The sequence below is a fragment of the Lepidochelys olivacea genome (assembly GCF_965140295.1).
Source record: "Lepidochelys olivacea isolate rLepOli2 genome assembly, chromosome: 9".
Taxonomy (NCBI): Eukaryota; Metazoa; Chordata; order Testudines; family Cheloniidae; genus Lepidochelys; species Lepidochelys olivacea.
Window position 1 is genome coordinate 90,395,815 of NC_140419.1, and position 27,276 is coordinate 90,423,090.

Genomic DNA, 27,276 nt, shown 5'->3' on the forward strand with positions numbered 1-27,276 from the left:
CTCAATTTCCTATATTTGTCATGCTGTTTACAGAGAGTTTTTTTAATTTCAAGCATTGCAAAGTTTTTTTATGTTACATATGAAGGGGCTTTCGGTAGCAAGCTTTCTAAAATAATTAGAGATGAATCATTATCATGAAGCAATGGTTCTTACATCTATTAGGACAGTTATTTTAAAAATGTTTTGATGAATCATACAGAAGCGCTCACAAACAGTGGATTATACCATGTTCATAAGTATATTTCTTAGGAGAAAATAAGTTTGAGAAAACAGCAGAGACTTTTAACACTTTAATTGAAAAATATTTACAGCAGATGTTAGAAATGTTATGTTACAATACTGATACATGCAAAATGGTTCTGGATCTTTATTTTGCATTTCACAATTCTCTTTCAGGTTTTCCAAGTGGTTCTATTAATTTGCTGTTTGGAAGTGTTCAGTCCTGGATTTTCAGAATGCTTCTTTTCTCCAGATCATTCATTTCCTTCAATATCAGGGCAACGTTGTACCTTAATTCTTGAAACTTTACAACTGGCACCTGAAACATAAGATTCATTAGAATTATGACTCATCTGGCTAATATACCCATGCAGACAGAAAACATTCGAGAACATCAGGCCCATATAGGTTCAGACAGGTTTTATAGATTTTAAGCAAAAGATCAGAGGCTAACAAAATGCTAGGTAATAACATAAGAATGACCACAGTAAGTCAGACCAGTGGTCTATCTAGCTCAGTATCTGTCTTCCGAGTGGCCGGTGCCAGGTGCTTCAGAGGGACTGAACAGAACAAGGCGATTTATCAAGTGATCCATCCCCTGTGGTCTAGCCCCAGCTTGTGGCAGTCAGAGGTTTAGGGACACCAAAGGCATGGGGTTGCATCCCTGACCATCTTGGCTAATAACCACTGATGGACCTAACCTCCGTGAACTTATCTAATTCTTTTTTGAATCCAGTTATACTTTTGGCCTTCTCAACATCCCTTGGCAACAGGTTTCACAGTTTGTGTGAAGAAATACTTCCTTCTGTTTGTTTTAAACCTGCTGCCTATTCATTTCATGGGGTGATGCCTGGTTCATGTGTCATGTGAAGGGGAAATAACACTTCCCTATTCACTTTCTCCACATCCATCATGATTTTACAGACCTCTGTCAACCCCCCTTAGTCGTCTCTTTTCCCAGTCTTTTTAATCTCCTCACATGGAAGCTGTTCCATCCCCCTCATCATTTTTGTTGCCCTTCTCTGCACCTTTCCCAATTCTAGTGTATCTTTTTTGAGATGGGGCAACCAAGGAGGCCACACAGGATCAACCAATCATGATTTAGTAAGTTACATGGCACTTTGCACTATATCTAATACAGATGCAGGCAAGGAGTTTGTTGCACCTCTGCAGATTATAAAATGCCTTTGGGACTCTTCAAGACAAGGAAGCTTTGGTGGTTCCGAGCTGCGCTGGTTTTTAAGTGCCCACTAGACCAGGGGTGGGCAAACTTTTTGGCCCAAGGGCCACATCTGTTAATAGAAATTGTATGGCGGGCCATGAATGCTCACAAAATTGGGGTGGGGTGCAGGAGGGGGTGAGAGCTCTGGTTGGAGGTGCGGGCTCCAGGGTGGGGGCCAGAAACAAGGAGTTCAGGGTGCGGGAGAGGGCTCCAGGCTGGGGAATGGGGTATGGGCTCTGGCTGGGGGTGCAGGCTGGGACTGAGGAGTCTGGGGTGTGGGAGGGTGCTCCAGGCTGGGGCGCGGGGGTTCAGAGGGTGGGAGGAGGATCAGGGCTGGGGCACGGGTGTGGGAAGGGGTGCAGGCTCTGGCTGGGGGTGTGGGCCAATGGGAGTTGCAGGGGCGGTGTTTGGGGTAGGGGCAACAGGCAGAGCAGAGCCCCCTGGCTGCCCCTACGTGGAGGAGCTGGAGTGGGGCCATGCCGCTGCTTCCGGGAGCCACATGGTGCGACCCCCAACCCTGCTCCCCGCCTGGAGCGCCGGTGCGAGGAAAGCCCCAGACCCTACTCTGCAGCAGGAGCTCAAGGGCCGGATTAAAATGGCTGGCGGCCCAGATCCGGCCTGCAGTTAGCTCACCCATGCACTAGACTCTCTTCTGTAACTTTACAGCAGCACAGGAAAAGGTGGAAAAACCCACCTAAACTGAATCCGACGCTGGCCTCCAGTCTGCTCAAACGAGGAGACTTTTTTATTTTTAGACGCAAGATGGTGGTTTCAGAACATCAAATATATTTAAAAACAAGTTGTTCTTTTTTAAAATAATTTACATTTTGCAGGTCAGTCACAGCCAGAACGTTTTGAACTGTTTGGATAAGTACTGGAGTTAAAAAAAACTCTGAGTCTATTCATGCTCTGTAAATGGGAAAGTAGTTATGGGAGATGATGCCTCAGGTATAACAATGCGATTACAGGACAATGGTGCACTGTTAAGGCAGTTACGAAAAAATGTGGCCGCATGACTTTATGCAAAATGCACATTCAGATAACATTCAAACCAGCACGCTGGCTGTATTCCTATTCCCCCCCCCCCCCGCCCTCCCTTCTTCTGGAGGTGAATAAGAAGGTTAAACAAAGTTTTATGATCCCAGTCACTTAACAGGATGTTTATGCTGATTGACAAAATACAATAAAATATGTGAGAACCAGTTTCGCCTTCGAGTTATCTTCCAAGCTGAGGTTTCTTTGTTCCCTGCTGGTTAGCATCCTAACGACTAGGGGCAAAATCCGCTCATCAGATCCATGGGCTGGATTAGAGATAAGCTGCAGAAGTGACGACTTATCCTGGCTGAAATGCACTAGGAGGAGTTACCCAGATGCTTCCATGCTCCAAATAAGGATTCTTGCAGCCTGTGCACATTTCTGCAGGCCCCAGTGGATCTTCAAATGGGCATTTGGTCTAGCTAAAACAAAGAGACCTTGAGTCCCTGATTAATTGAAGTACAGGGGTATATTAGGTGGTATGGATAATATACTCCTTACACTTTATCTTCGCTACAAAATGGCATTGTGTTAGAACATTGCTGCGAGGAGACCAATTAGCTTATAGGATGCAGACCATGATTTTGCAGTTGGTGTACATAAGGAGGATGCACGTTCAGCATCATGTCAGCCCCATGATGTTTAAACCTTGATCTGGGTAGGCTGACATGACGGAGATAACTTATCCTTGTCTCAAAGTCATGGTTAGCATCGTTCGCGAATTTGACTATTCACAGTCATATTCTCACATGACATTCACTAGCGAAGTGATGCCCTTAGATAGAATAACTCAATGGTTTTCAACTTTTTTCATTTGTGGACCCCTAAAATATTTCCAGTGGAAGTGCAGACCCCTTTGGAAATCTTAGTCTGTGGACCTCCAGGGGTCTACGGCCCACAGGTTGAAAACCACAGGAGTAACTGATGTACAGTAACAGCCTCAGATGTGATTACAATTGGAAAATAGATGGACAAATGCATAATATATGTCCGCTAATGTCAAGGTCTTAAAGCAAAGGCTAGCCAAGCAGATTGTTAATGAGGCTGAGGCTATTGCTACATTACAGAGCTTACATGGTTACAGAAATGGAATGCCTCTTGTGCATGGGTTCATGTAAAAATTGCACCCATATTCCTCATTTCACTTGGAAGACACTCATTTTTCAGCATGAAGAAACAAATCTAATGGATTTATCTTTACCACTGCAAACCCCAAGAAGCCAAATGGGGGCAGTGATCTATTAATGCCGCCAGACCCCTTGTGAGACTAAAATGTTCCTTCCACAACATGAAACTCCTATCACACGTTTGCTAAGCATAGCATGGACCACCAGTGAAGTGAGAGGAAGTCAGCACCTGATTGTGACTCTCTCATGCAGCTGAGTAGTAAAAGCGTTTTTTTTTTTTTCACTTAAACGACAGGCAAGCAATGTGCCTCAAAATGTTGCAGTCCCCCCTTCTTTATTTAACCACTCAGCTCCGGCAAACATGGCTTGAGACAGAAGGGTCAGCAGACCAGAGGGAATATAACTTTTGTGTGTGTGCAACAGAATAATTTTAAAGTACTATTCATTGTGGAACAATCCTTTGGATTAATTATCTTGGTCTTCCAGTCCAAACACAAACATGCCTGAGCTAGCAGGTCACTGTGTGTGCATGTTTGGGCATGAAGGAAACTTCAGAAGTGGAGAATGTTTGCCTGCTTGAATAAGGCACTTTGAACCAGAAGACAGATTTACCTCCAGATCTATTAGAGGGGCTCTAACATGTAGAAATCCTGCTCACATCCAGTTCTGCAGCACCCAGATCTATGTGGCAGGTGGATTAGGATTCAGAATGAGATATGCTGCTTGTGCATGGTGATTTGCATGCACTAGGGGAGATGCAGCAGCAGATCTCCTTGACAGGACGGCTCCACCTTTAAAAAGGTGCAGAGTTGCATTGCTGACTGCCCTTTTGGTGTCTGATGTCCCCTCTGGGAAGAAAAACATGGAACCTCGAACCCAATCCTGGCAGTTAAGGGAAGGAGGAACTGATTTTCCAATAGATTTTTGAAAATATTTGTAATTTTCAGTTGTGCTCATTTGTTTGGGTAGGGTGAAATTCACTCCTGTGCAGAAGTTTAGCACAAAGCCTATGCACCACTTAAGTCTCAGGAGCTGGCCTCTGCACAGTGATGAATTTCATCTTTTGTCATATGGCATCTTAAAGACTTCACAATGTAGCAAATCACAGTCAGGCCTTTCCAAGCAGCTTTATGTTAAGTCTTTCTGTGAAACAGTTTTCCACGTTAAACACAGTAAAGGTTGTGAAGCCAACCATTTAATCCAATACCTGGCGCATAACCACCAGATAACTAATGTATGAATTGAAGCCAAAAGCACTAACAGGTGAACTACTCATGCACACAGCGTTATTTATAGAGTGCAGCATTCTATTACAAAAGTCAAAAGTACAGACAAGTTCATGCCATTTTCTGGGAAGGCATTATGTACAATGACACAAAAAATGCCCTTGCTTAATTGGAAGTAAAAAAGGCACCAAAGTTTTCTGCTCTCTTTCTGGAAGCAGGATGTGTATTAAAGAGAAAGTGAGTAAAGATACCGGATAATTATCTTCTGTGGCAAAAGTAACAGGCTTAGTGGGGCATCTAGCATTTCATAAATTGCTTCAGTAACTTCCCAGCCATCAAAAAAACATTGTCTTATTTTAAGATTAAAGTCAATAATAAAACTATAAAAAGTGTTAATCATCAGAAATCATGCAATACTACTTCGGAGTGATTACTATTTCTTTGGAAACCAAAGTTTCAACAAAACAGATTCATAGATATTTAGGTCAGAAGGGACCGTTATGATCATCTAGTCTGACCTCCTGCACAACGCAGGCCACAGAATTTCACCCACCACTCCTGCGAAAAACCTCTCACCTATGTCTGAGCTATTGAAGTCCTCAAATCGTGGTTTAAAGACTTCAAGGAGCAGAGAATCCTCCAGCAAGTGACCCGTGCCCCATGCTACAGAGGAAGGCGAAAAACCTCCAGGGCCTCTTCCAATCTGCCCTGGAGGAAAATTCCTTCCCGACCCCAAATATGGCGATCAGCTAAACTCTGAACATATGGGCAAGATTCACCAGCCAGATATTACAGAAAATTCTTTCCTGGGTAACTCAGATCCCATACCATCTAATATCCCATCGGGCCTATTTACCATGAATATTTAATTACCAGAACCATGTTATCCCATCATACCATCTCCTCCATAAACTTATCGAGTTTAATCATAAAGCCAGATAGATCTTTTGCCCCCACTGCTTCCCTTGGAAGACTATTTCAAAAATTCACTCCTCTGATGGTTAGAAACCTTCATCTAATTTCAAGTCTAAACTTCTCAATGACCAGTTTATATCCATTTGTTCTTGTGTCCACATTGGTACTGAGCTTAAATAATTCCTCTCCCACTCTGGTATTTATCCCTCTGATATATTTATAGAGAGCAATCATATCTCCCCTCAACCTTCTTTTAGTTAGGCTAAACAAGCCAAGCTCCTTGAGTCTCCTTTCATAAGACAAGTTTTCCATTCCTCGGATCATCCTAGTAGCCCTTCTCTGTACCTGTTCCAGTTTGAATTCATCCTTCTTAAACATGGGAGACCAGAACAGCACACAGTATTCCAGGTGAGGTCTCACCAATGCTTTGTATAACGGTACTAAAACCTCCTTATCCCTACTGGAAATACCTCTCCTGATGCATCCCAAGATCGCATTAGCTTTTTTCATGGCCATATCACAGTGGCGGCTCATAGTCATCCTACGATCAACCAATACTCCAAGGTCCTTCTTCTTCTCCGTTACTTCTAATTGATGCATCACCAGCTTATAACTAAAATTCTTGTTATTAATCCCTAAATGCATGACTTTACACTTCTCACTATTAAATATCATCCTATTACTATTACTCCAGGTTTCAAGGTCATCCAGATCCTCCTGAAGGATATCCCTGTCCTTCTCTAAATTGGCAATACCTCCCAGCTTTGTATCATCCGCAAACTTTATTAGCACACTCCCACTTTTTGTGCCGATGTCAGTAATAAAAAGATTAAATAAGATTGGTCCCGAAACCGACTCTTGAGGAAGTCCACTGGTAACCTCCCTTGAGCCTGACAGTTCACCGTTCAGTAGGACCCGTTGTAGTCTCCCCTTTAACCAATTCCTTATCCACCTTTCAATTTTCCTATTGATCCCCATCTTATCCAATTTAACTAATAATTCCCCATGTGGCACGGTATCAAATGCCTTACTGAAATCTAGGTAAATTAGATCCACTGCGTTTCCTTTGTCTAAAAAATCTGTTACTTTCTCAAAGAAGGAGATCAGGTTGGTTTGGCACGATCTACCTTTTGTAAAACCATGTTGTATTTTGTCCCATTTACCATTGACTTCAATGTCCTTAACTACCTTCTCCTTCAAAATTTTTTCCAAGACCTTGCATACTACAGCTGTCAAACAGGTCTATAGTTACCCGGATCACTTTTTTCCCCCCTTTCTTAGAAATAGGAACTATGTTAGCAATTCTCCAATCATACGGTACAACCCCTGAGTTTACAGATTCATTAAAAATTCTTGCTAATGGGCTTGCAATTTCATGGGCCAATTAATGGGCTTGCAATTTCATGGGCCAATTCCTTTAATATTCTTGGATGAAGATTACCTGGGCCCCCCGATTTAGTCCCATTAAGCTGTTTGAGTTTCGCATGCCCAAGAAGAAGATAAGAAATCATTTTGGCTGGAGTTTCGTAATATACTGTGTGTGGCTGCACAGAAATCAGAATATACTAAAGAAAAACAATGAATTGTCCATGAAGGCTTTAACCTTTTTAATAGCAATTTAACTTTCTAAAAGGAACGTAAAGTGGATCTCTCTCTTTATCTAGTAGAATAAAGACTTACTTCAAAGCGATGAGCTGTCCCATCCGAAAGCTTCAGCAGCATTAAAATGGACGGTTGCAATGCACGGGCCAATGAACTGAAATTATTTACATGATTAGTATTAAAATAGTACACATTTGCACTGCTATAATATAGCATTATAGGTTAACCCTTTCCGGTGTCCGAGAGAGGTCCCATAGAGCTCACATGAATCATTTCCAAACATTTCAATCAAGCATTCACATTTGGCTGGGTAGGAAATTCAGAGGAACACAAATTAACAGCACCCTATCAAATTCACTTTCATACTGAGGTAGCAGACTAAAAAAGGAGCTTTTATATTTAAAAGGAAATGTATTCAAACTTGTAATCATGACAGATGATAAGCCAAAGTCAACCCTGGTGTAATTCCACTGATTTCTACAGAGATACAATAGGGATGAAAATCGCCCAAATACTGTTAGCAAAAAAGAACACAGACCATCTTCCTATGTATCTTATGTCAAGCAGCACTAAACAACAGTGCCCTAAACCCTTCCATTCCTCTTCTGCTCTAAACTGCAGCCCCAGCTGGGGAATCAAACTCTCCTGGAGACTGTGCTAAGTTTGTGGCTTGCTATTTTGTTCCAGAGTCTATTTGGTGACCAGAGGAGTGGGAAATGAGTCATCCCTGTGCTGTCTGCACCAGCGTATGTTGCCAAAGCCAGGTCAGGTACTGACAAGCATCAGAGCTGGAAGCCTGGGATCACTCTGCTTCCTCATCTCTTCAGCAGAGGCGATGGCCAGATGACAAACAAGAATTTCTGAGGGGGCGGGGAGTGGCAGGGTGACTGGAAAGGAAAATAAAAGGGAAGAATACAGAAAGTGGAAGACATACTGTTCCTGAGGTGTTTGGAAGGAATGGTGAAGCTATTATGGGGCTCTCGAGCCATTGAGGCTAAGGTTATTTATCTGCATGGTTTGCTCTATCTTAGAGAAAGAATTTGCAGTGTAGTGGCATCTGAGTGGAACTCTTTAGAACAGGGGGTCTCAATCTTTTTCTTTCTGAGGCCCCCCCAACATGCTATAAAAACTCCATGACCCACCTGTGCCACAACAACTGTCTCTCTGCATATAAAAGCCAGGGCTGGTGTTAGGGGGTGGCAAGCAGGGCAACTGCCTGGTGCTCCATGCAACAGGGCCCTCCATGAAGCTAAGTTGCTCAGGCTTTGGCTGCAGCCCCACAAGGCAGGGCTCAGAGCCCCAGGCTTCAGCCCCATGTGGTGGGGCTTTGGCTTTCTGCCCTAGGCCCCAGCGAGTCTAATGCTGGCCCTGCTTGGGGACCCCCTGAAACTTGCTTGCAGCCCCCTGGTTGCGACCCACTGCTTTAGAACACACCTCAGGGCACTCCTTAGTTGTAACTACCCTATCTGCTTTGTATAATTCAGTTCAGTCAATGGCGAGTGCCCAACATCCTCCGCGCTCTGAGTTGGCTGCACAGCTAATAGTTAAAAGTTGCTTGGCTTCCAATAGTTTGCTGCATCTGTGGGTGCAGGGTAATGTCTCAAGCAGACAAATGCTGTGTCTTCTTTGGCTAAGTTTTGGCCAGTATTGCCCATTTTGGGTCGCCATAGTGCACCAGATCCATGGGCCTCTTGGTTGGTAAAGGACGGCAGTGAGACACCATGGCCACTGTTGGTGTTATGCCAGCGTCTCTTTGACTGAAGGTAAGGAGACAGCTTCTCAGGGATGCACTGGTGGGTCCACTACTAAAGAAATTATCTTGAGCCCAACAATCTCAGCTACTGACTCACATTGCATCTTCCTCTTTTGGGAAAGATTACCTAGAAGATTTCCTCTTTTGGGAAAGATGACCAAGCAGTTACACCAGAGTCAGCACTCCATATTACCTTCAACCTGGTCAATCTCGGTTCAGACCAAGTCTGAGGGACAGAAATTGCATGAGCAGTACTGGTCACTCTTTCTTCCTGGCTCTGCCCAAAGACAATGTATCTACGTGGCTAGTGTAAGATGTGACTTTGGCCTGGCTGATCATAAATGGCTGTTCACAAGACTGTGAGATTCCTAGCAGGAGTAGACAGAACTATTCTGAAATGGATTCACTCCTATTCAGAAAAGTGGTCCCAAGGGGTAATTATGGATGATTGTTTATCCACCCAAGAGCTCTCTCATGTAGGGTACTGCAAAGGTTCTGCTCTGTTGTCTCTCTTAGTCAATGTGTAAATTAGGCTGCAAGGAGGCTTAGTAAGGAGACAAGAGCTGCTGTGTCTGTAGTGTGCAGATGATATTCAGCGCCACTCTTCTCAATTACAGTTGATCCCACCAATGGATCTGAAAGGATAACCAGACATCTAAAGGAGACTGGGGTTCGAAGGATGGTTGGCTGACCGAGGCTCAGTCCAGGTGAGACAGAGACAATGTTAGAAAGTTGGGGAAGCAGCCAAGTGAACTGGCTGGAGTTATCTCAGCTGCAACGTGTGTGGGGCCATGATCTGTAAATCAGGGGTGCAGTTTAGACTATTGTTGGAGACGCAGGTAGTAACTGTGCAAGAGCATTTTTTCCCCATCTGCTTGGTAAGGGGAGTGTCCTCTTTGGTTTCAAATGTGTACTGACCCATGCCTTTGTCACTTTGAGATAAAGACTGTTGTAATGCACTCTACTCAGGGCTACACCTTGACACCACTTAGAAACTGCAGCTAGTTCCAAATGTGGTGGCCTGCTTACTAATAGTATATGCTGGAGCTCACAGCACTGCTGCTCTAAGAGCTGCACAGGTTGCCTGTGGGCTTCCAGATGAAAGTCAAGGTGGCAGTCTTGGGTTTTAAGGCCCAGGTTACCCAAGGGACTGCCTCTCCCCTTGGACCATACAAACACAGGTGCAGTCAGGGGAGGCACTAGAAATGGAACTCCTCTGATACAAAAGAAAAGGGAAGTTTCCTTTTACTTCCATGCTTGGCCTGCCAGAGTCCAGCTTTATCCACCTTCTCCACAGGCTACAAAGCTCATCTTCCTTTGTGGTGTTTGGGGAGGGGACGGGATGTGGTTAGCTGTTATATGGTGTTATTACATAGTGGGATTGGATTGGGTTACAATTATGGCCACTGGAAGGGCACTAATTAAATTTATTATTGTGCATTTTAAAATATTGGAATATTGAATATGTCACAGAGCTTCATACAAATACAGGGAGGGGAGCTTCTAGCATGCATATTTTAGAAATCTAAACAAACAACAGAAGGCATAAAAATGCATGAACTGTCTTAACAAATGATGCAAGCATTTCCAACAGACTGATCTGATGTAACAGTAGCCCTGTATATAACCTGATTTGTGTGTTACTCAAGGTTATCTCCATACCGTACTGTTTAACACTGCATGCAAATCTCACAATGAGATATATTTTAGCATTGAGAAGTGGCACTGCAATTAGAGTTTAGAGTTGGAAAACCCTTTCACTGGTCCCGCAGGCTTTTATTCCTTACCTTGTGGATATAGCCACGTCCACTCTCCACTTAATGTCATTAACACTTGGCAGCTTATTTCCTTGTTTCATAGTTGTGGCTTCAACAACAGGACGCCTGGAAGATAAACCAGGGAAGGGAAATTATGAAGCATATGTGCAAGGCAAAAATCTAAAGGGAAAAAAATCTCTCTCAGTACGAACAAATTTCCCCTCTGCGGCTAGCATCATTCAGAGCAGTCTGAACAAATCAAGGTTTTGTAAAGGTGCTGCATCTTGTGCTCAGACTACACACACACTTCTCGCCTTTTGCTGCACTTTTCAACAGATAATTTATCGAACTACTGTGGGTAATTTCAGTAAACGGGGGTCACAGTAATGATCTGCCAAAGGGTTATGGTAGAGACCTGAGTGCTGAAATTGAAATCAAAGTAATATATGTCAGTGATGCACTATTAACAACTAGGGTCCCTCTGCCAATAATATATTTTTATCTCCATGTGAGGCCAGCACTAGCAAATAAGAAAGGAAAAAGAGGGTTTAAACACAGAAATTAAGATGTGCCAACACCCTTTTCCCCAACTGCCCTCCCCATAGCAAACACATACAGCACTGCTGCAGCAGAGCACACCTGATGTTCACATCAGGGAGCAGTCTGAAGCATGCAGTAAAATGTCATCTCTGGGTCCTTGTTAGAGTAGGTAAAGTGGATTAGATCAAAGTTCCTTATGTAATGCTCAGTCACAGCAAGCCCCGGCATGACTTTTATGATTTTGTCTAGTCTAATAAATGAAAGTTTTGGCTTCTTACACATCATATTTTGTAGCAAGAGTCACACATGCTGTGTATTTCTATGAGAAAATGCAGTTGATGCTGATTAAACTTCAGATGCCTGGCAGTCTTTAAAATTTTAATAGCATCTTAAACTCAGGGTAAGTAAACAAGCCAAATCTGATACAAAGACACAACAAGCATCCATTTTTAGGTGTACTCATAAAACTGTCTCCAGAGGTCTGCTGGGGAGACAGTCTGAACTTTGTGTTACTCACCCTTTTTTTTTTTTTTGGACTAAGCTTCTTGTGCCAGGGTAAGTTATTTATGGTACATTTCAAAGCTACTCCAACCAAGGGCTGGATGATGCTTCACATAATCTAATTACATACTTTATTTCAGAAGAGAGTCCTCTTTTCACAAACAAGGATACATTCGCTTGATAGTCTAATGGCTATCTCTACTCAGATCCAGGCGTACGGTTTGCTTGGTGTCTGCTTATAATTTGTCCAGAGAAATTAGCAGTTAGACAAAGGTGTGTAACATTGACAGCCTAAGGTAGTATGATGTTCTTGTGTAGAGCAAAGGCAAAAAACAAACAAAAAAACCACAGGTTATTTTCAGAACTGAGAGGCATCCCTGGTAGTGTGGACAAAAACATGAGCAGAGGAAATAGATCATCTGGCTCTTGCCCATAGTCAGCCCATGGATAAGAAATAGGTCAACCCAGCTGGGTGCGACTATGAGGAGTCAGAGCCTAGAAATGGGCATTAGCAGAATCCTGACAGGATTAAACATTGTAAGCATGCCTTCCCCTCAATGGCAAGCTGCTACAGGGTATCGTTTGCAGGAAGATCTCCTCAAAAATACCCACGCTGCAATTTCTTGCCTTTGTACATGCTAATGTCAGTCAGTGGAAGACACTTCAATTAGGCAGTAGGCTCTTGGGGGGAGAGGTGGAATGAGAAGTATTTTTCCATTTTCTAGGTTGGGATGGTTGGTGTTAAAGGTCCACAGTGCAAACAAGTGTGACGAGACTTAGCCTCAGACTCTCACTTAGAAGTCACAAAAACTCTGTGGACAAAATTTAGACCTTTAGTTTGGTGCTGGACTGATAGCTATAAACTTCTCTTTACAGGGTAGTTTCTTTTTCAGTCAACACCTTCTTAACCCTCTCCACCCAGTATACAAATGCAGCTGGAAACGGAAAATCAATGCATGAGAACACAGCAAAGATGGTAGAAACACAGCAGCCAAAGCGAAAAGAAATGGGACGTTGGTGATAGGAAAAGAAGAGTTTATTTACACTACAAAACATAAGACACTTTTGACTTCACAGAGTCTTCACGGCGCCTGCTGAGACTCTTGTCTTCAAAAGCACTTTAATTAAATATATATATATATTTTTGTAAAGCGTGTCCACCAGTGACCCCACGTACGATCAGCATGCAACGCTTCGCACAGAACTGTCTGGGAACAGTGTGAGTGAAGGAACACTGGGATGCACCACATTACACTTGGGACATAATGATATTCATGGGGACCTAAATTAATGTGTCACAATACCCTAAGCAAAATGCATTGCCACAGGAGAGCATCTGGAACGAACTACCAATGTCAAAATTAATGACAAATTAATACTGGACATAGCAGCATTTGCCTAAAAGGAATGTATGAAAATACTATTGTGTAACAAGAGCACACGAATCAGTGAGACATACAGAACCATGGGACCCACTCTAAGCAACGATCTGACAATACAGTAATCTGGATTAAAATTAAATTGTACTAAGTTTATTGTAGGTATTAAAAGTTGGAGAATCTATAGTAATCCCTTTCAAAAAGCAGCTTTAATTTCTCGCAGTTTATCTGATGGTGTCTATCAGACATGCTGCTCTTCTCCCTTTATCTACACAGCTTGATGTGTCTGAAACTGTGGAGATATAAAGAGAAATACGATTTTTAATTTTGTAGAGCTTTGGAACTGTCTTTTAAGATGCAAAATTATGTGGATAGGCCAGAATGCCTGGGAAACGATAAAAATAAGAGGTCAAATGTTTCTCTGAAATGGATTCCTCTGGGATATGTAGTTCATATGAGTTCTGAATCAAAACATCTAATACTTCTCACGCCAGTGGTCATGTACTTAGAATGACCATACATACATTTATAATTCATTAAGAAAATGTAGGATTAGGTGTTAGCTCATGCAGCAGATTTGCATGGAAATGATACATGGTCCTACAGGTCCCTCTGTTCTGGTTCTCAAACATGAAGCCAGATTACATTGGATAATCACAGCTGGAGTTAACTCTTCTGAAATTAAAAAAGCTAAATTCTCTAACACAATAGCGGCCTGGATGAAAATAGATAATTCATGCACATTCCACCCTCCCTTCAAACGTCTCTCTCCATCGCCAACATTTCACTTGGCGCCTATGAACTCTGCATTCTTACATCTACCATGGTGTAATTCAGAAAGACGATTACAGAAAGGAAGAAAGGAGTAAAATGTATACCTGCTCCCAAGTAGTCTGTACTTTGAGCAAAGAGCCTAAACAAGGAAAATTAATAATAGTTTGAACTTCTGTAGCCTCATTCATCCATTTGCTTGGGGTAAAACAAAACTACCAAGAACAAGGAGAAAATTATATCAAATAACAATGCTGGGCTTGATTCTGACACGGCTGAGTGCCCTCAACTCTCAGTGAGGAGCACTCAGCACATGCAAGATCAAGACGTTTATAAATATGGGGAGAGATTAAATAAAGGTGGAGGATCCGTCTGGGAGAAAGGACCCCCTAGAGGGGAAGAAAAATAGGCTGCTCTAATCCTCCTTGATTCGGTGTAGCTCACTAATCCACTAAGCGATCAGGTAAACGAATTCTGACTAGTGCAGCACCATCTATTAACCCTTCTAGAGTGTCATCAAATCACCTGGATTGAATTCTCAAGTCAATACGGCTGGATGACTGAACTCGATCTAGGAAAGTCTCTAACAATTACAGCACAGCATACGGCACGACACACGTTGTTAGACTGTTAATGAAGCATGCTAATGAATATACTCTGTACAATGCAAGTTATAGAAAGCTTAATGACGATGAATAATCATAGAAGTATAGGACTGGAAGGGACCTCAATAGGTCATCTAATCCAGACCCCAGCACTCAAGGCAGGACTAAGTAATAACTAGACCATTCCTGATAGATGTTTGTCTAACCCAGTGGTTGTCAACCCGCAGCCCAATTAGTACACAGCTGTATGCTAAAAAATATCCAGGTTCCGGCTGCCTGTCCCTGCATGTGGGGGTCCAGGTCCCGACTGCCTGGCCCTGCGCGTGGCAGGGTCTGGGTCTGGGTCCTGACTCCCTGCCTGCCCGGCCCCCACTGGTCTAACCTGTTCTTAAAAATCTCCAGTGAAGAGATTGGGTACCTGTCTTCTGAGACAATTTGTTCCAGTGCTTAACCACCCTAACAGGAAGCCTTTACTAATGTCCAACCTAAACCTCCCTTGCTGCAATTTAAGCCCATTGCTTCTTGTCCTATCCTCAGAGGTTAAGGAGAACATTTTTTCACCCTCCTCCTGGTGACAACCTTTTATGTACTTGAAGAGTGTTGTCATGTCCCCATCTCAGTCTTCTCTTCTCCAAACCAAACAAACCCAATTTTTTCAATCTTTCCTCCTAGGTCATGTTTTGTAGACCTTTAATCATTTTTGTTGTTCTCCTCTGGACTTTCTCCAATTTGTCCATATCTTTCCTGAAATGTGGCGCCCAGAACGGGACACAGTACTCTGGCTGAGGCCTTATCAGCACAGAGTAGAATGGAAAATTGTTTCTTGTGTCTTGCTTACAACACTCCTGCTAATACATCCCAGAATGTTGTTTGCTTTTTTTGCAATAGTATTACACTGTTGACTCATATGTAGCTTGTGAATGACAATAACCCCCACGTTCCTTTCCGCAGTACTTCTTCCTGGACAGTCATTTCCCATTCTGTATGTGTGGAATTTGATTGTTCCTTCCTAAGTGAATACTTTGCATTTGTCCTTATTGAATTTCATCCCATTTACTACAGATCGTTTCTTCAGATCGTTTTGAATTTCAATCCTATCCTCCAAAGCACTTGCAACTCCTCTCAGCTTGGTATCATCTGCAAACTTTGTAAGTATACCCTCTATGCCATTATTTAAATCACTGATGAAAATATCGAACAGAACTGGATCCAAGGACACATCCCAGAGGGATTCCACTCGATAAGCCCTTCCAGCTTGACTGTGAACTACTGATAACTACTCTCTGGGAATGGTTGCTTGATTATTTGCTCCATTATCTGACCAGGTACTGATGTTAAACTGACTAGTCTATAATTCCCTGGAGTTGTCCTTTTCCCCTTTTTATAGATGGGCACTATATTTGCCCCTTTCCAGTCCTCTGGAATCTCTCCCATCTTCCATGAGTTTTCAAAGATAATGGCTAATGGCTCAGACATCTCCTCATTCAGCTCCTTGAGTATTAGAATGTATTTCATCAGGCCATGCCAACTTGAAGACATCTAACTTGTGTAAGTAATTTTTAACTTGTTCTTTCCCTACTTTAGCCTCAGATCTTGCCTCATTTTCACGGGAATTCTCTATGTTAGATGTCCGATCGCTACTAATCTTTTGGTGGAAACAAACAAAAAGGGCATTTAGAACTTCTGTGATTTCCACATTTCCTCTTACTGTCTTTCCTCCTCATTAAGTAACAGGCCTACCCTGTCCTTGGTCTTCTTTTTGATTCTAATGTATTTGTAGAATGTTTTCTTGTTACCCTTTGTATCTCTAGCTAGTTTAATCTCATTTTGTGCCTTGGCCTTACTAATTTTGTCCCTACATGCTTGACTGAATTTTGTCCGTAGATGCATAATATCTAACTCTTACATAGCATTTCCATCTGTTGGGGAAAGTATCATTATCCCCACTTACACATAGGGAAACTGAGGGACAAACCCAAAATCATTCGGAGTCTCCCAAAGGAACTGCTGGTTCCCACTGCACTTGACTACTACTACTGGAATTCTGTGACACTGCACAATGCAGAATTTGTGCAGAATTAATGTTCCCTGCAGAATTTTATATTTTTATGCAAAATTTGTGATTTCCACTGAAATGCTTCCTTTTTCCAGTTTTGCGTGTTTCAAATGTATTAGTTATATATACACATAACGTCTCTGTGTGCACATGAGCCTGAACACATCCCCCTCTGCTCCCATCTATCACTGAATGCCCCAGCACTCCTGCCCGCACCTGGCATGGGGGCATGCATACCACATCTGGAGACAAAGGGGTGTCAGCTGGCAAACCATGTGCATGACCCAAGCCACACAAACACCCCCTCTCCCTCCACACACTCACCCTTACATACACACACACACACACTCACCCTTTGCTGGATCTCTCTTCCCCATGCTAACAACCTATCCTAAACAAAACTCACCAGCCCCCCTCCCACTACAGTGGTGTGACTCAAAAACCTTACAATACACATAGAAGCTTGAACTTGGACAAGACATGACAGACAGACACAAAACAGTCCTTTAGGATGCTAGCGCCCTCTTAGGCCAGGTCATTACAATACTTTTGTATAACCTATTTTTGTATAATGACTTTGTTTAAATGCAATATTTAATTTCACTGAAACAGAACATAACTGTCACCAAAATATATCAAGTTCTGTATTAATACGCCTAGTAGAGAATCTATTTGCCAAAAAAAACATTTCCTGAATTTTTATTGTTGTCTGTATTGTTACAGACATACTTGCTGATGGGTATTTTGAAATAAATTACCAAAAAACTGAAACTGGTGTGATTATATTGTATTTTGACAAAATATTCAGAATTTTTAAATATTGTGTGCAGAATTTTTAATTTTAGGGTGCAGAAATCCCCAGGAATACCTGACACAGTCTGGGACTTCATCACTTGCCCTCAGTTGCAGATATACTAGTTGAGATTTTCAAGGCAGTTCAAGAGATTCAGCTACATGTCCTCTGTCCAAGCAGTGCAAGAACTGTGGCTAAATTCCCTGCACTGTTTTAAAAACCTCAACCATTATTTTAATTGTCCATACACATGAATGCATTAATCATGGAGGAACAGTGCATAAAAGTAAATATGACCCCTGATTCACGGCGCTTGCAATGCAAATCATATTGAGCAAAAGACAAACTACACAGACTGAAGACTGAATCTTCATGGGGAAGGTCAGAGATTTGGGGAAAAAACAATTTATATGTTGGGATTATTATTAGTGGTGGGTCATCAATGAAAGTCCCTGTAACAGCAGTGTGCCTTGAGAAAGGGTTTAAATGTGGCAAGAGAAGCTGCTTGCTGCACAGAGGTATACTCTTCAACAGACAGTCACTTTACATAGAATCCAACTTGTAGGGTGAAATCCAGGACCCTGCTCATTGGGACCAGGTTATCACCCACGATCCTTTAGACCAGTGGTTTTCAACCTGTGGTCCATGGACCCTTGTGGGTCTGCAGACTATGTCTAAGGGGCCAGCAAAAGGTTGTCGTTACCATAGAACAGTGGTTTTCAATCACATCTAAGATTTCCAAAGGGGTCAGCACCTCCACTTGAAATTTTGTAGGGGTCCACAAATGAAAAAAGGTTGAAAACCACTGCTTTAGACTTCTGATGAGAGCATGTAAATTGATTTATAAAATTACTAACCTGTTACCAAAGACCACACTGGCAAAGTCCGTGATGAACTCTTCTGGTATCCTTAAAGAAAAGGTCAACAATATAAGACAAATATATAAGTGTTTTGTAACCACAGATACACACCCTTCTCTCTCCAAGTTATGTAAACCACTATATAACTCAAAACAAATAGTTTTATCAACATTTTACATTTTTTCCTCAGTTAGAACTGTCATCAGATTTTAAGCAATCACTGAAGTTCAGTCAAATTGCGAGCAACACAGCCTAGCAGGATTCCACTACCTTTTAGAGCAGGGGTCTTAGGAACTCCATTTCACCTTTCCCTCCTTCCTTGGATAGCCTTTATTCTCTAAAGCAAATGGTTAGATACATCAAGTGTGAATTTCAAAGGTGCTCAGCACTGGCCTAACTGCTCTCAGTGAAGTCAATTGGAGTTTTACCAGTACTTTAATGGGAGCAGAATTAGGCCAATGCTGGGTACTTTGGAAAATTCCAACCAACACTTTTTGATTTTACTTCCATCTTAAAGTTCAAGGGAAAGAGAATGAAAAGATTTGCAAAGAATGGCACCTCAGAGTGATGTGGAAATCTCTGGAATAGCTCAGAGCACTTATTAAAAAAAACATGTTACATGGAATGTGCAATATTATTAATCATTCACATAATGCCTTAGTGCACACAGCAATCAAAGATCAGAAAAGAAAAGGAAAGGTCCCTGGCCTGAATGGCTTATTGGTTATAGGTGGGATAGGAACAAACAAGAACAAGGTAAGAATTTATCGGAGTGGTGTGTGGCCATTAGATCTTGAATGCTTAATGGTAAAGGTGGATTTTAAATAGCTTCTTGAAGGGGAAGTATGATTTACATTAGTGGGGAGGGTATTCCCGGCATATGGAAACACATGGAAGAAGGCACAGAGAGGGAAGTGGGCAAGAGGCACAGAGGAGTGCTTTTCCGTGTCCCCGTGTGTGTCCTTCTCCATGAAAGGCAATGGTCCTACAATTCAAACACTGTCTGGGCAAGTGTTTTACCTGAAACACCCCAACAAGGAACAAGTTTCCATATTGCAAACAACTCTTCCTAGCTCCTCCTCTGTAAGGGCTGAACGAAGGGGACCTAATGCTATATATCAGTGCACTGTGTTTATTGTCCCAGTGTGGATTACTCAAACGCATAAGAAGTACTAACGCCACCTTTGCAACTGCATTATTTCTGCAATTCAACTTATGTTTTCGGGAAACCAACCATATGCAGACATTGTCCCTGGCTCAAGCAGCTTACATTTTAGTCCAGTCACAGGAGGAAGAGATCAGAAAAAGAGTACTGAGCTAGAGACGGTGTAAGTATCCAGCAGTGATCATTTTGCAAAGGATTAGTTGAAAAGAATGTTTCAAGGAGGGATCTGTGGGACCAGGAGCAGGCTGCGAGGATACCCTTCTCCAATGTTACTGGACCATGTGCTGGCCTGAGCTACAAAACTACTAAGTGTGCACAGAAAAATATTCCTGGCAGTGGTCACAGACTCACTTCCACTGGCTCAGCAGCTTCTGTATTGCTAAATGAAAGGTGAATTTGAGAGGTTGCTATTCTCTCTGATGAAAGTGTATGCCTGGAGATAACCTGCGTGTTGTGATACTGGATGACAATTAGAGACACAACCCACAGTGATGTAATCAATCCTAAGTGGGCTTGCCCTCCCTGCCTCCTTTTCCACTAGATCTATTGAGGCTAAGACCCGGGGTAAGGAACTAAAGACCATAAAAGCAGCTGTCAAGCTGCTGAGAGTTACAGGACCTTTGCCTGTCCGATTCCAGCCAAAACAGTTTTCAGTCTCACTGAAGAGAATGGTAAAGACTATGGGGAAGACGAAAGCAAGAATATGACTCAAGTCCATAACTTCTGGTGGAGAAATGACAGACAACCTGCTGTCGCTCTGTTCTGGCCAAATTCCAGCAGCTAATCAATATAGGAGCTGTTGCTCAGCCACATGTATTCTTCATGCATGTGGTCCTGGTGCCGATGAGAAATCTTGGCCCAACGACCCACGCTAGTTGATGCACATGGAGATATTTCTTTGGTTAATGAATACATCCCTGGGGCAGCGAGAGTGCGCTTTGTCTCCAGCCCAGATACGCTGTGCAACAATATCAATGTCATTTCCCATGAGAATCACTGAAGCTGTGAAAAGAGCCAACACACCTATATTTCAAAATCTCTCTGTATGTCCTTGTGACCAAAAAGACACTATTTACTCATTTAAAAATCTAGCCTCAAGGTGAGCAGAGACAGTGATTTAAAAAAATGATTTTCATTCAGAGATGAAAATGTCAGAAGACACCTCCCCTTAACTTAACTAGCTTATTAAACTCTCCCGAGGGTGCCAGAGAAGACTGCCAGTGTCAACTTCTAGGTCTGAGAGCAGCATGAATGTACAGGCAAGTGAACTTTTGTGGCTACGCCAACCACATTAACAGCAGCAATGAGGCATGTATATTGTCACTCTCATATACTTTCTTCTGTTAGTAATCCAGGCCAATCCTGTAACAAGAGTCACCTAGGCTGAGTAATGAAGACCTTCCTCTGGGGAAAAAGGTTGGTAACAACATGATTAATCTATTAGTGGGAGGGAAAAAAACCCCATACAAGTGTGAGGCAATGGCACTGTGGTCAAGTGGCAAGAGCGAATGTCAGGACTCCTGGATTCTATTTCCAACTCTAATACTGACTTGTGCTTTGGAAAGTTTCATTTCTCAACCTCAATTTCCGCTGTACAACAGGGATAATATTTACCTACTCACAGGTGGCATGGAGGTTTTATTATTTCTTGAGCACATTAATGCACTTCTTAATGTATAACACAGGGAAGACAAGGCTCCTGCTTCATTCTAGGGCAGACAAGCAACCACGTTCAGACCCAGTACACCAGATGTTCAAGGACTGGAAAGTCAAATATCCAAGTGGTGCAGATTTATTTTAAAAAAATGGGTTAGTGTTGAAAGGGCTTCTTAGAAAAATGCAAAGGAGGCAGAACAATACATTGACCTAGATGAAGAGGGAAACTGTCCCAAGCAGTAGGGGTAGCATGGAAGGTGACAGAAAGATGAAATGGGGACAGAGTATAAAGAGGGGTGGGGTTAGGCAGGAGGCTTGGATGGAAGGAGGCGATAACTGCAAACGACTGGATGTGATTGCCAGCAACCTTGAGGAAAAGTAGCCTTGGTGGAATGAAAGATTAAGAAACCAGAATGCCGAGGAGCTAGGAGAGAGAATGTATGTAAAATAATTTGAGATCCTGTCACAAAAGACACTACACAGAAGCACAAAATATTAAAACAAATAATGCAGGGTACAGGTTGCATTTTCTCTTATTTCTCCCCATTTCAGTGTTCAGCAACAAACCATGAAGATCACTACTATGCAGTGAGGACTAGCTTATAGTGCCTGAACTTCTATACCAAGATATTATCTCTGGATAGACTGAAATGGATTTTACTAAGTCTTTGTAACAAACATTGTGATCGCTTGTGCTAATTAGCCAGCAAAGCACAGCTGAACAATGCAGTAGGATTTCACGAGCGTTATATCATTGTCCTTTCAAAGCAAAAAGTAGGCCAGTTCCTCAACTTCTGAAATGTTGTCATTGTCTTAGCAAACATACTAACAACAACAAAATATTGCACAGCAGGTGTGTGTGCGCATGTCACATTTGTATAACCTACATTAAGGACTAAATTGTGCCATCTCCCCAATGTGTGAAATTTAATGCATGAGTTCAATGCCAAATCATATCTTATACAATGCCTGAATATTTCTCCTGGCTTCACATGACCTCATTATCAAAGTAGTACATGCAAATTACATCTGAATGGGACCAGGTTATGTTACACTCACCTCACACAGCTCAGTTGATATAATGGTAATAAGAAAGTGATAATCAAGCTCTTTTGGGGGAGGTGGGCAACGGATGGAAGGGGTGAGGCAAGGATGAAGTGGCAGGCTCAGCTCTTTGTTATCTTGCATTTGAAGGATGAAGTCAATCCCTTATAGAGTTCTCTCAGCAGGTCCATGGGTGTGATGCTATATTGATCACTCTGACATTTTACAACAAACCTAACTTTGAAGAGCTATAATTTTTTGTTAAAAAGGTAGTGTTTGGTGAAAACTTCTGGTCTAACAGCCCTGGAGCCTCAAATCCGCTATCTACAGAGCAGGTACAGCCCAGGCAGTAAGAACACAAGTTCCTTTGTACCACACTCTTTGTGTGTCTCAGCCATGATCTGGAGAAACGCTGGTTAGGGTTGTGGCTGGTTTTACCTTCATGTTCAATCCTTGGAGTCTCAAGCATGACTGCCAATCATGGTGGTGCTTTTGTGATGGGGTTACTTGTTCACAGGGAACTGGACTGAGAACACCAACTCATTTCACAAAGGCTGTCACTAGACAGTATCAACTTTTGGATTATACTGACATGGGCTGGTTTTCAACTGGCGACCTAGAGGAGACTGGCTTGAGGAATTGGTAATGAGACAGAGCCTCTCTCTCCCACGAAGAGCAATAACATTTAAAAAGTTGATTACAGCAGCCTGTTCCCCTTCAGGGAAGCAGCTGTACAAAAACAGTTACAGTGAGCAATTTAGGTGAAATAAATGGGCATACCTAAGCTCCTGGAGATCTTCCTTAAAAACCTACAAAAACAAGGAATGTGCAATTTACATACTGTAGACTTGAAAACTAGTTCCTTATGAAAAAGATATACATTTACAAGAACTAAAATAGTGGTTACTTGCTTGTTAGCGCTCCCCTCCCCCAAATTTTATTTTGTGCTAATAGTCCTGAGATGGCAAAACGGATGCTGGATAGGATTTCCAGACGTGCCTAAGTGACTTAGGAGCAGAAGTCAACATTCAATAGGATTGAGGCAGAGAGATTAAGTGACTTGTCCAAATTCACAAAGAACGTGTATAGCAGAACCAGGAACAGAACTCAGGTCTTCAGACACTCAGTGCCGTATCCTAACCAGACAATTATCCTTCCTCTAAGATACACATATAAGACAAGGAAAAACAGGCGTGCAGCACAATTTCACAGGGTTTTTTCGAAGCAAATATATATGGGTAGTGTGGGAAAAAAGTTGATGCCAAAAGAAATGACAAATTATCTAAAAAAGAGAGACTGCTACAAAATGAAGACAAATAAAACAGACAAGCAACACCAGAATGCAAGCTGCTGAAGTAGAAAATAGATGCAAGTAAATCTTTTCCATAAACTAAAGTTTTCCATAAACGTCTGCAGAAGTATCCTGTAAATCTGTACTTCAGGTCTTTTTAAAAAACAGAACAAGATAAACGATTAGTAACAACAAATGCATTCCCAGCAGATATCCTTCTACCAGTTTCACATGACCTTTTTGAGTTGAGCTACACACCCCCGTATGGAGAAGTTTATGCAGTAATTTGCAAGTGACACAATCTTAATTTATCAAGGCACTATGCACTCCTAGTACTTACTTCTTGTTTGAAAGTCGATATGGGAAGCCGCAGGGCCTCTCTGAGAAGAGTATACATGCCAGAGATGAGGGAAGTGAGCTGCTCTTCCGACAGATCAATGCTTTCTGCAATCGCCCTCACAGATTCTTTGCAATCTTTTCCTTCCAATGCACTAACAACGACTGCAACAGAGAAACCAACAGGATGCTCCTTTAAAATGGGGAAAGTGTGATGTGTGATGGGGACATTCAAGAAAAATTATGGAAATATTTGTGTGTATGAGGAGGCTGGTGTTTTCCCCGGTATGAATATACCACTCCATGTCTTTGTAAAAACAACTGATTGTTCACCAGGTCTGTTGTGCAACAACATTTTGCACACAAAGCTCGAGTTGATGGAATAAGAGTTACAGTTTAAAGTGGAACTGTCAGCAGCAGTGGATGAGTTTGATTTGCTCAGGGAACTGGAAATGGGATACAAATGCTTTCATCATTATGTACTCCTGGGGGAAATCTGCACCACTGCGCATGCACAGGATTTATGTTCCCCGCAGAAAAATGACTCTCTGACAAGAAAGCAAAGGGAAGCCACAAGAGCGGTCATGTGATCCTCCCCAGCAATATGTTTTGGGTGCCCAGGACAGTCGGCAGAGACGTAAATCACTGTGGGGCAGAGGGCAAGACTGGGGAAGACCCAGCTGGTGGCACCTACCCTGCGCTGGGCTCAGTTGCTAGTCCTGGGTGGGCTGAATAGGATGGGACTTCCTCTTCCTCTGCATGGCATCCAGGGCCAGATCAGACCCACCCCAAGATTTCTCCCCAGGCTGCAGGAAGCTCTGCAAACTTTTCCCCATCCCTCTTCAGCAACAGGATCACCGTACGGGGAGCTGTTCCTCTATCTGCCCAATTCTGTGCATCCAGACTCCCTCATACCCAGACCCTCCCGCTGAGCCTCACCCCCCACATCCAGAATCCCCCTGCCAAGCCCCACTCCTCCTGCACCTGGACCACCCTGATGAGCCACCTGCACTCAGATCCCCACTCCACTGGCCCCAACCAGATGCATCTGGATCCCCACCCAATGAGCCCCACTCTCCCAGCATCTGGACCCACTGACCCCCCCGACCTTCCTACGGAGCTCTATCCCCCCCACATCCACCCCCTCCCTCCCACTGAGCCTCAACCACCTTCACCTGGACCCCCCTGCAGAGTCCCATTACCATTGCACCCATAACTCCCGCAACAAGCTCCTGTGCATCCAGATCCCCCCGCACCCGGATTCCCCATTGAGCCGCCCACACCCCGATTGCCCCACATAGAACTCTCTCAATCCACAGAATGGCATAGAATGTCTTCAGGAGTAATTAGGTCACCAGTTTAAATCTGATGTGGGTGTGTAGTGACTGAAAGTCATTCACGTCACAAGCGTGGTGGTTCACCTACTTTAGGATGACTTGTAGCTCTGACACTTGTTTAGTTGGAGCAGGACTGGGAGAACTAACTTGCTTCTCATCAGCTTTAGATCCCACAGAGAGTTGCAAACGACACCCTGGTTGCAAGCTCAGCAGAGAGGTTAAATATTGAATGGCCATGGAGGTAAAGTGAAACTAACTCTTTTCAGCTGGCCTCTCTGGGACAATACCAATGCACATTCTGGAGCAGTTTGCACTGTTGCTAATGGTGCAGTACCAGCACCAAAAGTCAGCCAGGATGCAACATAATAAAGAGACACCTTTGGCTGGACTCCCTAAGACCTTCAATATATACTTATTTTTCCACATTCCATATACACAAAGGCTTATAAAAATGAATTTGGCTTATATAAAAATTTTGCTTCTGTAATCAGATCTGTGTGGGCAGACCTCACAAACACATGAAGCCCCACTGGGAAAGATAAATGTCTGCCTGCATGGATGGGTTTGCAGGATCAGGCCTTTAAAGTGGAAATTTATTATGCTCCAGATTTACCTCCTGGAATAAAAGATGAAAAGTTAAAAGTGGCCAGGCTGGGACAGCAGCTTAACATTAAAGTTAACAAATAAAAAAAGTTTTAACTGAACTGCCAAACTTCCTTGTGGTATTAAATGGATTCCACTGACTACCAGCTTCTATTTTTGGACAATTTTATTTCCTTTTGTACATTTTTAAATGTCTTTAAATGCAGTGAAAGATTCTAAATAATCAGAACAGTAGACTGAAATCTTCTGTATTTATCCACAGATGTAATATGGGCCGTGCCAGTACAACATTTCCCACAATGTTGGAAAATGACTCGACCCTAAAGCTGAGGAATTGTCTGTAAAGGAGAAGGGGAAGATTCCTTCTTCACTGAAACGGCCTAAAAGAGTGTCTATTAGTATCAGTGGTGAGGATGTTTTTTCTGTTAACGCCTGTCCAGTAAGTGCACATCCAGACTAGAAAAGCAGGTTGTGTTTTAAAACACGTTAGCTGGTTGTGAACTCCTCCAGCAGGGGCAGGAGAGTGGGAGGGGGCAGGTGGTGAGGTCAAGCTAATACATTTTAAAACACAATTAACCCAATCTACGGTAAATGCAACATCTTGTTTAAAATCACATCAGTTACAACATAATAGCTAGTATGTTTTAAAACAACCTGTTTTCCTCATTTGGACATGACCTACAAGTTGGACTGGTACCAATAATCAAATAGGCTACCAAGCACCCACATGCCAACAAACGACCCAAGAAGTGAAAGGTTCCTTCTCTCATTACTGAATCCTATGAGTATTTCTCTTCAAATCCATTTGATCTATTTGTATATTACACTAGGGGTTTTCAATCTTTTTCTTTCTGAGTCCCCCTCCAACATGCTATAAAATCTCCATCGCCCACCTGTGTCACAACTGTTTTTCTGCATATAAAAGCTGGAGACAGCATTAGGGGGTAGCAAGCAGGCCAATTGCCCAGTTCCCCACGCCACTGGGGGCCTCGTGAAACTAAATTGCTCAGACTTCAGGGCTCGAGGCTCAGATTTCCAGTTGATACTTTTTTAAGATTGACTATTGTCAGGCAGCATGTCCAGTGGATAGAGCATAGCAGACCTAGGTTCTCACCCAGGCTCTAGAAGTGACTCAGATGACTTCTCTGCACCTTAGTTTCGCCATCTGTCAAAATGGGAGACCACTGAGTCTTAAAAACCCTTGTGAGTTAGGTAAACTAAATGATGATTGAGATCAGTGAAGGGAGCGTGATGTACAAGTGCAAACATTGTTTTCAACATGAAACTTTTCATCACACATCCACTGAGTCAGAGCTAACATGCCGTTAGTTTAAGCTATCAGACTTACATTCAGGGGAGCTTGTCATACCTTTGGCAGGATAACCTTGAGACTCTGGTTTGTGAGATTTCTACACCTTCAACTCAGGGGTTGTATGACATTGCATATTATTTTGACATTAGCTATAACACAGAACGCTATAGA

The 27,276-nt window shown here is 42.7% G+C and overlaps 1 protein-coding gene across 1 annotated transcript in view; it reads right to left on the reverse strand.

Annotated features, from left to right (window-relative positions):
- Window positions 1-277: 277 nt before the first annotated feature.
- COMMD5 (COMM domain containing 5) overlaps window positions 278-27,276 on the reverse strand; it is a 29,165-nt gene continuing 2,166 nt past the window's right edge. The window contains exons 2-7 of the mRNA XM_084638944.1: window positions 23,858-24,018; window positions 23,007-23,035; window positions 18,359-18,409; window positions 10,887-10,982; window positions 7,425-7,500; window positions 278-538 (exon numbers count right to left, since the gene is read on the reverse strand). Of these exons, the coding sequence (XP_084495070.1) occupies window positions 437-538; window positions 7,425-7,500; window positions 10,887-10,982; window positions 18,359-18,409; window positions 23,007-23,035; window positions 23,858-24,018 (515 nt within the window). The 3' untranslated portion in view covers window positions 278-436. The remainder of the gene's footprint in view (window positions 539-7,424; window positions 7,501-10,886; window positions 10,983-18,358; window positions 18,410-23,006; window positions 23,036-23,857; window positions 24,019-27,276) is intronic.